General features: G+C 42.2%; 1 protein-coding gene across 4 annotated transcripts in view; it reads left to right on the top strand.

The window, feature by feature from the left end:
- Window positions 1-15,525, top strand: part of LOC106571593 (serine/threonine-protein phosphatase 2A 56 kDa regulatory subunit gamma isoform) — a 35,335-nt gene that overhangs the window by 7,143 nt on the left and 12,667 nt on the right. Inside the window, exons 1-2 of one of the 4 annotated variants that reach the window (XM_045695862.1) lie at window positions 6,238-6,412; window positions 8,231-8,444. The exons of 2 other annotated variants lie outside the window; for them this stretch is intronic. In XM_045695862.1, coding sequence (XP_045551818.1) covers window positions 8,348-8,444 — 97 coding nt within the window. In that variant the 5' untranslated portion in view covers window positions 6,238-6,412; window positions 8,231-8,347. Of the gene's footprint in view, window positions 1-6,142; window positions 6,413-8,230; window positions 8,445-15,525 lie in introns of those variants that run through there. One more of the 4 variants, XM_014144840.2, reaches the window with a different exon arrangement.

Here is a 15,525-nt window from a genome sequence, read left to right as displayed (position 1 = left end):
CTGAAATTGCGCTCAGCAGAAACTACTTAAACGGGAGCATCAATGAACATTGCTTCTGGAAAATGAATGCGCGGTTTGTTGCGTGCAGTGTTGTGGTACCACTAGCTGCATTTTAGCCAATGCCTGTTATACTAGCTGTCTATTCTGTTTAATAAATGTGCAATAAACATAAAACACTATTTTTAATAAGGAATTGGCAACTCGTTCTTAGAAATAAACTAGGCCCCTTCATTTCAACATCTGAACAAAGTGGACAGGCTAATATGCTGTTTAAACAGTTGGGGAGACACACAGAAGTGTATTCATAACAATTCAACTGCTCTGCCTTGTTAGCTAGCAAATAGATCCAAATTATTGTCTAAACTTGACATATTCAGATTAGCTGGCTACTCACTAGCACATGACCTTTAGATTGTTTGAGACCTGTGTTAGTTTTCTAAAACACCTGCAACAAGAAGTTAGTCATTATTAGTGAATGTGCATTATGCATAGTTTTGGTTAAATTTGTAACAAAAAGGGCATTTTCATAGACTGACTTGAAAGCCAGATCAGTGACTATTGCAAAAAAGACAGGTTAAACTATTTTGCTAAAATTATTGCAAGGGAGTATGGTTGTGGAAGGCTTATATTTAGCTTGGGTATCATTTCACAGGCCCTGAATAAATTTAGATTATTGCTGACTGTTTGAAATGCAGTGTATTTGACATTTTAATTGTACAGCAAAGCTTATTTAGAGAACATTAAAGTCGAGATTTTGTGAATCGTCTGAAAGTTTAAAAAAAATTAAAAAATATCTAGATTATTTTTAGGCTGTATCGCCTAGCTCTAAACAGTTTATTCAAAGACCTATTTTCTGTCACTCTGTTCACTCTATAGGTAGAAGCAGATTATCTGCACTGAACAAAAATATAAACGCTAAGTGTTGGTCCCATGTTTTATGAGCTGAAATACAAGATTGCTGAAATGTTACAGACGCACATAAGCTTATTTCTCAAGTTTTGTGTGCTAATTTGTTGATGTCCCTGTTAGTGAGCATTTCTCCTTTGCCAAGGTAATCCATCCACCTGACAGTTGTGGCATAGCTGATTAAAACAGAATGATCATTACACAGGTGCACCTTGTGATGGGGACAATAAAAGGCTATTCTAAAATGTGCTGTTTTGTCACAACACAATGTCACAGATATCTCAAGTTTTGAGCGAGCATGCAATTGATATGCTGACTGCAGGAATGTCCACCAGAGCTGTTGCCAGAGAATGGTATGTTCATTCCTCACCCATATGCCGCCTCCAACGTCATTTTAGAGAATTTGGCAGTACGTCCAACCGGCCTCAACCGCAGACCACTTGTATGGTGTTGTGTGGGAGAGCGGTTTGCTATTGTGAACAGAGTGCCCCATGGTGGGTTTATGGGCAGGCATAAGCTACGAACAACGAACACAATTGCATTTTATCGATGGCAGTTTGAATGCTCAGAGATACTGTGATGAGATCCTGAGGGCCCATTCAACCACCGGCATTGCATGTTTCAGCATAATAATGTACAGCCCCAAGTCACAAGGATCTGTACACAATTCCTGTAAGCTGAAAATGTCCCTGTTCTTCCATGGCCTGCACACTCACCAGACATTTCACACATTGAGCATGTTTGGGATGCTCTGGATTGATGTGTACGACAGTGTGTTCCAGTTCCTGCCAATATCCAGCAACTTCGCACAACCTTTTTGAAGAGGAGTGTGACAACATCCCACAGGCCACAATCAACAGCTTGATCAACTCTGAAGGAGATGTTTCACGCTGCATGAGGCAAATGGTGGACACACCAGATACTGACTGGTTTCTGATCCACGCACCAGCATGCATAAAAACCGAAGTCATATTCATATCAAATGGAGAGAAAATACCAAATTAGGCTCTTTGGCTATATGACCCAGATCTTCCAACATGGAGGGGGGGATTATGACAGGACATTTTGCACTGCTTTGGTGTAAATCTTACATCTGTCTACATTGTTCTCTTGCATTCTGTAAATTGTTTAACATCTTAAAATAATAGGTTATGCAGGCTATAGCAAAGGAATAGGCCACTTGGCATGGCCATGCTGTGCGGTTCCCGGTCAGCTCCTTACTGCGTGGTGTTGGTCAAGTTGAAGTGGGCTGTACATCGTCTGTCACATCACGATGTCGTCACCATCTTCAATATCCGATACTATCATAAGATTGCCCAACCCTTTTGAACCACTTTTGATTGACTCTCGTCTCTCAGGACAGAACCATGTATAGGCTTGGTAAGGTTTGGTTTCCCAGCCCACCCTACTGATTGATGCATGTCCCCTGGCCTTGGCTTAGCCTTTAAGTTCAGCCTTGGTAAGCCTTAGCATAGCTGCCTGCCATCTCCAAAAGTCTGCTTGCATTCTTATCTGACGTAAATCACACTGTCTCTTTCTGTGTGTGTGTGTCTGAACATCCACACTGCCCTGCTATAAAACGCAACGCCATGGTGTTGCGCAAGCCATGGTAACATTGAATGTAAGTGACTGACTGCTTGATTTAACCCAAGTGTCTATATTTAGGGAATAATCCAGAGATAAGGCTTTAATGCTGCGGGGCCTTGTGTTTCAGGATGCTGCCAGTGCCTAGATAAGCGGGTGGCTGGCAGGGAGCTACAGTGTACAACTGCAACCCACCTCTCATCCCCTGCTTCTCTCATGGAAAATATCAGCACTGGCAGATGCATATCCAATGCTATCATGTTACTACTTTGAGTGACTGGCATGAAGTTGGCTCTCCATGGCCAAACTTTTAAAGATGTGGAAAGTGCACAGTGTGCAAATCCAGTGGCTTTTACAGGAGAGATGATGCAGTCTTGCAGAGTCCATAATAATGTTAGTGTTTAGGAGCTTCTAGAGTTTTAATGTAGCTGTGTTTGGACCACTGTGTGGTTCCTCTCCATGCTAATCTACCATGACCTGAACCACCAAACCTCTCTAGGGCAAAGTGGAGAGCCGCTGGCTTCAACTCAGTCTAGACTGGAGCTTTGCCGACAATCCAGACGAACACACACACACACACACACACACACACACACACACCACAGTTGCCTTGTTACAGTTACCAACCAAGCCAGCTACCTCAGCAGTGATATGGTGTCATGACCTGTATTCACCTCTCATTCTTTTCTATGTCTTCTGTCAGACCGCAGTGCTTCCCCCTGGGATTCTTTTCGGCAGCGGTGGCAATGGTATGGGGGGTGCATGGCTGCTAGGGTTAGTGAATTGCTGCTAGTGTTAGTGCATTGACATGCTAGCTGTTCTTATAGACTTCAAGTCATTTGAGCTAACGACTATCCATTTTAAAGCCTGTCTTGTTAGAGCCACTGCTGCTAAATTTTAATACAGGGGAAACACTGGACAGCCTACATTGTCAGACACAAAGGACTGTTCTCTGATCATGTGAGACCTTTTATCTTGGTTTTACTATGTCTTTACAACACATTCCATAAGCTTTGATTCGTGATAACAGCTGGGCATGTCCAGCAACGAGGGTTTCTCCAAGTATTGTCCCATGGGCCATGGATGTTATCAGTGGTCCTGTCCTGACAGGCAGTCAGGCAAGGCTGGTTTTCAGAGCTTTACCAAAGTGTTCACTCTGGAGACTTGGGCTACATGAAGTAGTAGAGTGCTGCTTTTGGAAAGTTTGTTATTTTAGTAAGTGCCTCTTTTGGACAGCAGTCTATAGGCAGGAAAAGATGCCTGATACCACCTCACATTATTGCTGAGTGGAAGATGCGGTATGTTCCGTGTTCATGTGGTGATTAATGCCTGAAAAGAGCTGTGCCACGGTCGCAGGATAATTGATAAGCATGACAAACATGTTATTTTTGGGAGACAGCAACACCACACCGTTTCAGACGGGTGCCTTTTTTATTTTTATTTTTTCACCTCAACTCTCCAGCTGCAAGTGTTTGCCAAAAGGTAGTGAACGAACAAACAGCTGGTGATGGTGTGAAAAGAGGAACTGTCCTGGGAGGGATACAGTTTCTCACGCTCTGTCTCCCTCTGTTGGGGGGAATGGGAACTGTGGTCTCATAGTGGATAAAGTTCACTCTGTGACTTGGCTGGATGATAAATCGCTTCAAGTTCAGTAATCGAGGTCAATAGAACCTCAGGGTCAGCAGTCTGTCTTCAATTCCTGTCGTTGACTCCTCTTTGAAATCACTACAAAACAGACTTTGTTAACGTTAATAGCCAGAGTCAGTCACAAGATCAACCCCGTCGTTCTGCACAGATGTAGAGGCTAGCGTGAGTTTAAATAACTGGAGCACGGTTGCGTGTGCCAAAGTAGAGTTTAGAGGATAACCGCAGACCGATGGAGAGAGTGTGTTCGTGTGTCCGTTCACGCAGGCGTGCGCTTATTTGGTCTGTATCAGAAGAACAACAGCTCTTCAGACAGGAGAATGCCCCATGACTAGGCAGTGGGATGATGGTGAGTGGACTGGTTTGGAGGATTTCTAATTGAGTCAAATCTGTTCACAGCATGCGAGTGTTACATCTGCTTTACGTTTGGTGAGACTGGGCAGAACAGATGGAGCTCCAAATGTAGTTAATGAAGGACAAGGCTGCAAGTCTCTATCAATAACTTTATAGAAATGAGTCAATAGCAACATCAATGCTTCCTCACACCTTCCTGTAGCCACCCAGCCCAGGACCTACAAAGTTCAGACTGAAAACACTCAGCAGCTAACCTGACTGGTCAATTTCCGTTTTACCTGCTACAAACAAAGCCAAGGAGTCCCGCTTAGAGTTGGTGTTTTCTGTTCACTGGATGCACTATGACTAACTTTACCTAAGGATTTGGGTCATCAACCACAGTAGGAGGGATACATTGACCCGTCTATTTTATTTTCTCTATGCACACTCACTCCATACGCGCACACTCACTCGCACATAGTCACACTAACACTCCCAACACGCACACTTAATTTGCTCATACATACATGCATGCATGCATGCATACATGCATACATGCATGCATGCATGCATAGCATACATGCATACATACATACATACATACATACATACATACATACATACATACATTATCAACCTCTATCATTCCAGTATCCCTGCACATTGTAAATATGGTATTGGAACTGAACCTGTATATACTGTAGCTTACTTTCTCGAGCTCTTATTTCTATTTCTCATGTGCTTTTGTTTTACTTTTTGGGGGGGGATTTTTTTATAGTACTACAGATATTGATTACTGCATTGTTGGGAGAGCACGAGCAAGAAAGACAATTCGCTGTAATTGTGCATGTGACATTGAAAACGTGAAACTTGGCTCTTACAATGAACGTGGTTAGTCAGTCTACACGTGTCAGTCTTATAAAGCAGAAAAGTCTGACACACACACACACGACTAAGAACAATAGACGGATGTGAGCCATTGCTGTGTGTGCACTATGTGGTGCAGATGGGGACATTGCATTGGTGTTAAGCACTGTAACTGCTCACTCTGGGAGAGCAGCTGAGGCAGAGCACACTCGCTCACTGGCTTCCTGTTTTTTGTATAATCTTGGCTTCCTGTTTCTCACACCTGGGCCATCTGTCCACACACACACATCAGCAGTGAATTCTGTGTTTATAACAGCCTTTTACTGAATGATAATCAATGCTTCCCTTCAAGTGTTATTTTTCACATCTGTAATTGTTCACTGTGTCATTGTGTTATGTTGTTTGAGGGGAATTCCAGGTGTTGTGGCTCCAGAAAGGACAGCTAAAGATATAGCCTAAAAATGTCAGTGTGTGTGTGTATAGAACTGACCTACTTTCTGTGATGCATCAATGGACTCTCTGTGCTTTTCCTGGAGTGAAGATAAGGGAGGTGATATGTATTAGGATAAGCCAAAAACTCTGCTTGTTGGGAATGTAATTTATTGTAGGGTAGACTTGTGTGTGAGCCTGAGAGGGAAATAAAAAATAAATGAGGGGAAAGGTTAGCTGTGCCTCAGTTAGCCAGACCTCCTACCTCTGCTCCAATCGCAGCAAAGGCCCTGCCCCAGCCCACCAGCCAATCCCCTGCTTCAGCCCACTAGCCAATCCCCTGCCTCGTGGTTATGCATTCTGACAGCTTTCCCTGTGTGACCCAGGTTGGCCAATCAGACTCCTTCCTAGAGGGATGACATCACTATCTAGCCTGTTCCCTCCAGCAGCAGGGCAGAGCTTTATTTTCTGCTCTGAGTGTTTGATGCAAAATGGAGGCTGGCTCCTCGACTTAGCCTGGGCTATCGCTATCCTCTCTTCTACCCCAGCCCCTAGATGTTGACATGTACTAGAGCTGCCAGTGCGATGGTTCTGGAGGGACCAAACTCAAATGGGCCTTTCCAGCCCGTGGCCCTCATGCATTTTAGAGGTGAGCAACGCTAGCTGGCTGGCTTTTTGTTTGTGTGTGTGTGGGGGAGGTGGACAAGAATGTTGCGATTTACCATCTGTAGCTTTTTTAAGTGTGCTTTGGAGATAAACACTTTTGAGTGTAATGCCTGCTTTAGGAGGAAGGGTGTCTTTTTTTATCGTTATCTGCGTAACTGGGGTGTATTTGGAGCAGGAAAAGGTTGTGTGTGTTTGTCCTATGAAAACTAGGATCGCTTAGTGAGAGACAGCGATGGGAGGGGGGCTAGTTTTACTGCCTTCTGCCTCTCCCATCCCCCATCAAGACTGCTGACGTCAAAGGAAGTGAGGTCACAGCCGTTTGCGTGTGTTTGGTGTTACCCTAAAGCGGCAGGGCCCTTTGGCTATGTTCTGTCTTGCAGTCCTCCCCTCGCAGTGGAAATTTTTCATACATCCCCTCAGTGTTACACCATAGCTTTGAAGGGGAAAATGAGTACAACAGTAGCAGACGCAGACTATCGTGTGCATGACTTTTGAGATGAATTAATTGATGTTATTTTGCTGCTGGGTTGAATGTATCAGAACAGCGTAGATATCAACATAAATTGTCCCCTGTTAAATGTAGGCTACACATAAACAAAGATGAACACTTCAAGTCAGTGTGTATCTACTGTCATTGTCTCCTGTAATAATCATGTTTGGTTTACTGTTTTGAAGAAACGGTTTCCTCGTTGCAATATGAGTAAATGTTTATAGAAACCATACTATGTGCTGATGGGGACACTACACTAATCTCGTTTTATTATGCACATACAGTACCAGTCAAAAGTGTGGACACCTACTCATTCAAGGATATTTCTTTACTTTTACTGTTTTCTACATTGTAGAATAATAGCAAAGACCATCAAAACTATGACGTAAAACATTTGGAATCATGTAGTAACCAAAAAAGTGTTAAAACAAAAATAGCCACCCTTTGCCTTGATAACAGCTTTGCACACTTGACATTCTCTCATCCAGCTTCATGAGGTAGTCTCCTGGAATGCATTTCAATTAACAGGTGTGCCTTGCATAAAGGGAATTTGTGGAGTTTCTTTCAAGGGTGGAATACAGAAGATATCCCTATTTGGTAAAAGACAAGTCCATATTATGTCAAGAACAGCTCAAATAAGCAAGGAGAAATGACAGTCCATTACTTTAAGACATGGTCAGGCAATCTGGAAAATTTCAGACTTTAAAATGTTCTTAAAGTGCGTTTGCAAAAACGATCAAGTGCTATGATGAAACTGGTCTCATGAAAACCGCCACATGAAAGGAAAACCCAGAGTTACCTCTGCTGCAGAGGATAAGGTCATTTAGATTTGCCAGCCTGAGGAATTGCAGCCCAAATAAATGCTTCTGAGTTCAAGTAAGACACATCTCAACATCAACTGTTCAGAGGAGATTGCATGAATCAGGCCTTCGTGGTCGAATTGCTGCAAAGAAACCACTACTAAAGGACACCAATAAGAGACTTGCTTGGGCCAAGAAACAAGAGCAATGGACATTAGGATGGTGGAAATCTGTCCTTTGGTCTGATGAGTGCAAATTTGTGATTTTTTTTATTTATTTTTGGTTCCAACCGCTGTGTCTTTGAGACGCAGAGTAGGTGAACGGATGTTCTTGACATGTGTGGTTACAACGATGCAGCATGGAGGTGTGAGGGTGCTTTGCTGGTGGTACTGTCTGTGATTTATTTAGAATTCAAGTTACACTTAACCACCATGGCTACCACAGCATTCTGCAGCGGTACGCCATGCCATCTGGTTTGCGCTTAGTGGGACTATCATTTGTTTTTCAACAGGACAATGACCCAACACACCTCCAGGCTGTGTAAGGCCTATTTGACCAAGAAGGAGAGTGATGTCGTGCTGCATCAGATGACCTGACGTCACAATCACGTGACCTCAACCTAATTGAGATGGTTTCGGAGTTCGACCGCAAAGTGAAGAAAAAGCGGCCAACAAGTGCTCAACATATGTGGGAGCTCCTTCAAGACTGTTGGAAAAGCATTCCAGGTGAAGCAGCTTGAGAGAATGCCAAGAGTGCAAACTGTTATCAAGGCAACAGGTGGCTACTTCGAAGAATCTAAAATTGAGAATTATTTTGATTAGTTTAACCTGTTTTTGGTTGCTACATAATTCCATGTTATTTCATAGTTTTGATGTCTTCGCTATTATTCTACAATGTAGAATATATTAAAAATAAAAACCCTTGAATGAGTAGGTGTGCCCAGATTTGACTAGTACTGTAGATTATGCTAAGACACCTGTGACCTGCTGCCTCATGATATTTGGGGGGGGGTTAATGCATTAAGCATCAGCACTCGTTCAAATATCCATAGAAGCTAATGGCCACTGGCACTGTTGCGAATAGTTTAGTGAGACACTGCAGCACTGACACTGCCATTTTGGCTTCGAGGTGGGGACTTGTTACTATACCTAGTCATGAGAAATGCATGTATGCCGTATTTGGCATCTAAATGGTGCGAAAATTCAAAGCAGTTTGTTTAGGGAGAGCACTCCACACTTTCAGCTTGGCCTAAAGTATTGAGAGCAGGCACCTCTAGCCACACTACGGGGCTGTTGCAGAGACCCAGTTTAAGCTTGCTACTGGAGTTAAAAGCGTTTTCAACAGACTTTCCACCGCAAGTGCCTTGACTGGATCTGTGCAACAACCACCCTTCAGATGTGCTTGTGTTCACTGGGAGTTCTGATGAAGTGGGTCCTAGATCTCTTGCCTTTTACACCTGTCAAATGTTCAGATGCGTTCTCTTAAACTGTAATTGCCTGTGGGGGCATAAAGGTGATGTGCCCGTGCATGCACGCTGTGTCTGTCAGCTGTGTGTGACGCACGCCACAGCGCGTCCCTTAATGTTTTAGGCGTGTTGAGAAACCCTAGTGCTGTTGTAAGGGAAGCAGGGGTACGGTAGGCATGGAGGATCATGGGAGATGCGTGTTAAAGCAACAACACATGCCTCAACACACCTGACACTGGCATGTACCATAGCAGGAGCAGTGTTGGGAAACAGGATATCGACACGGACATGTTAGAACAGGGCTGTCAGGTAGTGTATTTTTACTTTGTGAAAAACATAGGTTTAGGCCTAGTTATGTTATGGAATTTTCCAGTTTGGCCAATCACTAGGGTTGGTGCACTACTCGTATTTCATATGCAAATTATTACATTTTGAGTGAAATGCTCGAGATTTGCTATGCTCGAGATTTGCTGTGCTCTATGATCAACAGCCCCCGTCCCAGTTTGTGCAACATTTTCTTCAGGATTTTTTATAGGGTTGCGTCAGGTAAATGGGCTCTAGTAAAAAGTATCCCGTTCCATAGGGAAAAGGGTACCATTTCGGACACAGCCTCTTGGTCATGCTGTGGGAACTGGGAAAATCTGAGATTGCCAGGCAGTTTTTTTTTTTCCTTTTTTTTTTTCTCTGTGATAAGGTGTGACATTATTGTTGGATGTTCAGTCTCCCTCCTAAGTATCTCTCATTTGTTTTAGTGTTAGGGCTTAGCCTATATCCAGCATATCTGGATACACTCCCCTACATATGTGTTTGGACAGTGATGCTATTCTCTATTCCAGCATTTAGGAATTGACATAAAATGTTTCATGAGGTGATGGTACAGATCAAATCAAAATATATTTGAGAATTCAAAGTAGCCATTCTCTCAACCAGCTTCACCTCGAATGATTTTTCCAAAACTTTTGACTGGTACTGTACATGTTATTCAATCATTGCACCCACACTGCTCGCGTGCGTCTGCGTAGCCAGACACTAAAATATAACTTGGTTCTATTTCTGACCCTTGATGCGCTGCAAGTCCCACCTCTCCCATCTCCTCATTGGTTTTTAGGAGCATATACCCAAGTGGGTGATTGAAAGATGAACTGAGGTCCACACTCCAGTACAGTTGGTAGTGGTAATGCACCTTAAAGTTGGTTGCCAACCACCATATAAAGTCCAAAGAAGAAGCCTGAAGGAGGAGAGATTACTAAAAACTAACTGTTTACCCTTTTAACTGTGGATTGTCGGAGTAGAGGACCTTGTGCATTTCAGGTAAAATAACAAGCCAATGTTTATATCCCAGGACAAATTAGCTAGCTAAATTGCCATGAATGTTTAATGTGTTTCGACCTGTCCCCAAATTAATATAGTTGGTTCAGAGTTTGTTTTGATATTTCAAGCTGTGTGTCCTGATCGCGTCTGTTGGGCATGGACAAAATCAACATGTGCGCAACGGCACACGGTCTGGTCAGCATGTTAGTGTACCATATTCCTAGCACGCAATGACTACATCAAGTTTGTGACTCCACAAACTCGTTGGATACATTCGCAGTTTGTTTTAATTCTGTTTTGGGGCATGTTTTGCGCAATAAGTACTGACCTTTAGGTTACTGGCCCAATGCTCTTAACCGCTAGGCTACCTGCCACCAGGGTCCCTCTGTAACTTTCTCACTCATCACCATTCACGATTGTCATTGTTATCTGTATTCATGGTAGGAACCACATTCATGCTTACATACTATAAAAATGACACCATTTATCATTCACTTCCTATTGGACAAAACATAATCTGAAACGCAACCAAAACAAGCTTTAAATGCACCAAACAAGTTTGTAGAGTCACAAGCTTGATGGTCATTGTGTGCAAGGAATATGAGACCAAATACTACACTTTTGACTTCTTTAATAAATACTTATGACATCTTCAAATGGGGGACTAGATGTATAAAGTGCTTTTGTTTCTAAACAGTAAAGCACTGATGTATGAAAAATTCTGGAGTTTAGAGCCATATTTAAATATTAGTGTCACTGTCCAAATGCATAGGTAGGGTAGTGTAGATGCGTTGATATCCATTAACCTCTATGGGCAAGGCGGGACGAATTCGTCCCACCTACGTAACAGCCACCTGAATTCAGTGGCGCGATTTTTGAATCGTTTGAAATACTATTACTTCAATTTCTCAAACATATGACTACTTTACAGCTATTTAAAGACAATACTCTCCTTAATCTAACCACACTGTCCGATTTCAAAAAGGCTTTACAACGAAAGCAAAACATTAGATTATGTCAGGAGAGTGCCCAGCCAGAAATAATCAGACACCCATTTTTCAAGCTAGCATATAATGTCACAAAAACCCAAACCACAGCTAAATGCAGCACTAACCTTTTATGATCTTCATCAGATGACACACCTAGGACATTATGTTATACAATACATGCATGTCTGTTCAATCAAGTTCATATTTATATCAAAAAACAGCTTTTTACATTAGCATGTGACGTTCAGAAAAAGCATACCCCCCGCAAACTTCCGGGGAATTTACTAACAGTTTGCTAAATTACTCACGATAAACGTTCACAAAAAGCATAACAATTATTTTAAGAATTATAGATACATTACTCCTCTATGCACTCGATATGTCCGATTTTAAAATAGCTTTTCGGATGAAGCACATTTTGCAATATTCTAAGTACATAGCCCAGCCATCACGGCTAGCTATTTAGACACCGGCAAGATTAGCCTTCGCCAAAATCCTATTTCCTATAAGAAAAATGTTCTTACCTTTCCTGTTCTTCGTCAGAATGCACTCCCAGGACTTCTACTTCAATAACAAATGTAGGTTTGGTCCCAAATAATCCATCGTTATATCCAAATATCCTCTGTTTTGTTCGTGCGTTCTAGACACAATGGTAAATAACGGTTGTGCGCATGGCGTGACAAAAAATGTCTAAATATTCCATTACCGTACTTCGAAGCATGTCAACCGCTGTTTAAAACCAATTTTTATGCCATTTATCTCGTAGAAAAGCTATAATATTCCGACCGGGAATCTGCAATAAGCTAAACAGCCGAATGAAGTTTCTCCACGGGGGCGAATCGTGCACGCGCCTCATTCAATGGTCCTCTGATCGGCCACTTGGATAAGGCGATAATCTGTTTCAGCCAGAGGCTGCCTCGTCATCGTTCAGGTTTTTCCCGGGTTCTGAGAGCCTATTGGAGCCCTGGGAATTGTCACGTTACAGCTAAGATCCTTACTCTTCAATAAACAGATGCAAGACGCACGACTCCTTGTCAGACAGGCCACTTCCTGCATGAAACCTTGTCAGGTTTTTGCCTGCCATAGGAGTTCTGTTATACTCACAGACACCATTCAAACAGTTTTAGAAACTTTAGGGTGTTTTCTATTCAAACCTGAACAATAATATGCATATTCTAGCTTCTGAGTTGGTGTAGGAGGCAGTTAAAAATGGGCACATATTTTTTCCAAAATTCTCAATACTGCCCCTTAGCCCAAACAGGTTGTGTGTGTGTGTGTGTGTGTGTGTGAAGCCTAATGAACAGAACATGGTTCCATCTTGGATAACTGTCATGGCACCGTATCGAACTCAAGACCGCATTACTATGAGCTAAAGCCAAGGCGTTTTAGTTCTGGGAACTTAAATGCATCTTCAAGTCTAAACTAGCCAGGCATGGTTAAGCTACCCATCATGCGAGTGTAGATTGGCCAAAAACAACAACTTCCCTGGTTATTGCTATCTGTGGGATTAGAATTGTCATCTGCGGCCGTATGTATCAAGTGCTGATCTATCATCGGGTCCCACTGTCCATACAATTGTGATCTAAAAGGCACAACTGATCCTAGAGAAGCACTCCTGGTCTCTTGCCGGTCTCAGTGGTGATGGTGATGCACAGATAGAAGTAGTCACATACAGGTGGGTCAGTAAAGCACTAACCTACGCTGACAAGTTGAAGAAAAAAAAAATGAACGGCAGACATTTCATAAAGGAAAAACTTTTGTGTACTTGAACAGGTTAATAGCAACATTCTGATTGGTTTACCAGAATGCACTGTCTGAGGCCACAGGAGACCCATGTCAGACTGCATCTGTGTCCTCTGCAGATTGGAATGGCTGTGTAGTGTATGAGGCTGCTTTGTTCTAAAACCTTGAGTTCTGTCCGGCTGTTTTTGTGATCGGTCATCACATGCACAGTGCACAGAAGGCTGCTGCTCGGCAATGATGAGTGTGCAATAGCTAGCCATCTACATGAGGTGAGCGTTCATCCAGAAAAAGGAGACTGATAACGAGTGGCTATTTGTGAGTTAATGGTTCTGTGGTGGCTGTCACGCTCTGTTCTCCTGGAGCATGATTGAAAGCGTTTTTACATTTTGTATTCGTTCGGCAAGCACTGTTGTCAGGAGTGCCTCAGGGTCTGAGACTGCCTACTATTAGAGTATCAATCATTTGCTCATTCCCGTTCTGTGCATGTTATTTTACACTTTTTTTTTTTAGGAAGCTGCTGCCCACCCTCCCCCTTCACGTTTCTCTTTTACTCACCGTCTTCTGAACCTTCAACCAATTTGATCGACATGATGATGTAGCCTATGTTTCTGCCTCATATTTCTGAACAGCAGAAATAAAAACCCAGCGGCTATTTGAATTGACCTTCCAAAAATAAATACGTTTTGTAGGGGGATTTAGGCTACAACCTTCTCTGTAACTAAGGATATTGCAGTAGCACAAGAAAGGTGAAGTCTACATATTGCATTGTGGCAGAACAATCTGTGTTTTAAGCACGCGTGTTGTACTTTAGGGCTGGGAAATGCCAGGGACCTCATGGTACGATATTATCATGATACTTGGGTGTGATATGTTGCGATGGTGTTTTATTTGATTAGCACAGCAAATAACACCACAGAGCTAGTGTGACGGCCACAATGTTTACATCAAAAGTTAGTGGGGTATTTACTGCTGCTCGCTATCAACACCTCGTTAATCTGTCACTCAGCTCTTCGTCTGCTTCCTCCAAAATGCAACTATTTTGCCCAGGTGTATTTCCCACTTAGTTTCTATTAACACTAGAAAAGTCTGGTGTCTTTGTACCCCCTCTTGAGGCCAATGAGGAGTCATTTTTACTCAACATTCTAATAGTAATAAATACATTTCATGTATGCTACGGGGAGAATACTATTTTGCTTGTGTTTATGAAGGTCTTGGGTAACATAAGAAAAAATAAATCTAAACTACCATTTTCATTAGTTTGTTACTGTGCGCTGTTTGTTGCTGTGTGCTCACTTGTGGAGCGCATGGAACATTGAGTTATTTGGCAATGGTAAGTGTTTTGGAAATCTCAGAATATGCCCTTTCTGATACATTTATATATAGTAACTGTTTTACCTGCATGTGATGTTTCGATTGACATGTCCTCTTAACTGCTTATAACAAATTCTGTTTGTGATATCGAAATTCTAACATACGTGTGTTAAATAGACTTCGGGAAAAGTCAAGGATGGTGGGGACATAACATTTTTAAATGTTAAATTAATATTGGGTCAAAATGAGCCCTTTGGCCTTCATGGTGTTAAAAAAACATACTGTAGTTTTAATGAACCGCTAGCTTGCTCTAGTCATGTATTATCGACCACCTTACGAGATCTAGCCAGTCTTTTGTTTACAGTAAAGCTAGACTATACAGATGCTAGCACTGACACCTTGTGGTGATCATTTTGAACTGCACACAAGAATGGTACATAATATTAACTTTATTTCAAGCAGCATTTGGCGGTTTTTGTATTTTGCAATTAAATCAAATTAACCTTCAAATATTCCTTTCTACACACCCTCATGATTGTGGTATTTGCTAATGATGTCTCTCCTGTGCGTGTCATCCTTAAGGCCTACTTTCATTACGAGGGTAAGGCTAGCTGCACACCAAATGTGATTTAACCAAAACAGGATTCTCAATGTCAGTGTCCAGTTGCAGGGGGTCCGTTTTAATTTAGAAAATGCCCCCATTATTAAATTTGTTTTTGCTCCATGAAGTAATCCAACAATGTATACGCCGCAATCTTGTTCCTTTCAAATTCTCTCTCATTGATTGAGACTGGTGGGTCCACCCTAAAGTGCCGCATTTCATGACACTTACTCGTCTCGTACAATGAGAGAATATTTGAAATAGACAAGATGGTGGCGTACACATTGTTTGATTACTTCATGGTGCAGATATGTATTTATTTTAGTAACAGAGCATTTTCTAAGTTAAAATGGGCCCACTGCAACTGGACATGGACATTGAGACTC

This window comes from Salmo salar, chromosome ssa15, assembly GCF_905237065.1.
Source record: "Salmo salar chromosome ssa15, Ssal_v3.1, whole genome shotgun sequence".
Classification (NCBI taxonomy): Eukaryota; Metazoa; Chordata; class Actinopteri; order Salmoniformes; family Salmonidae; genus Salmo; species Salmo salar.
The sequence above is the reverse complement of the archived record's forward strand: the minus strand, read 5'-3'. Positions and strand labels throughout refer to the sequence as shown.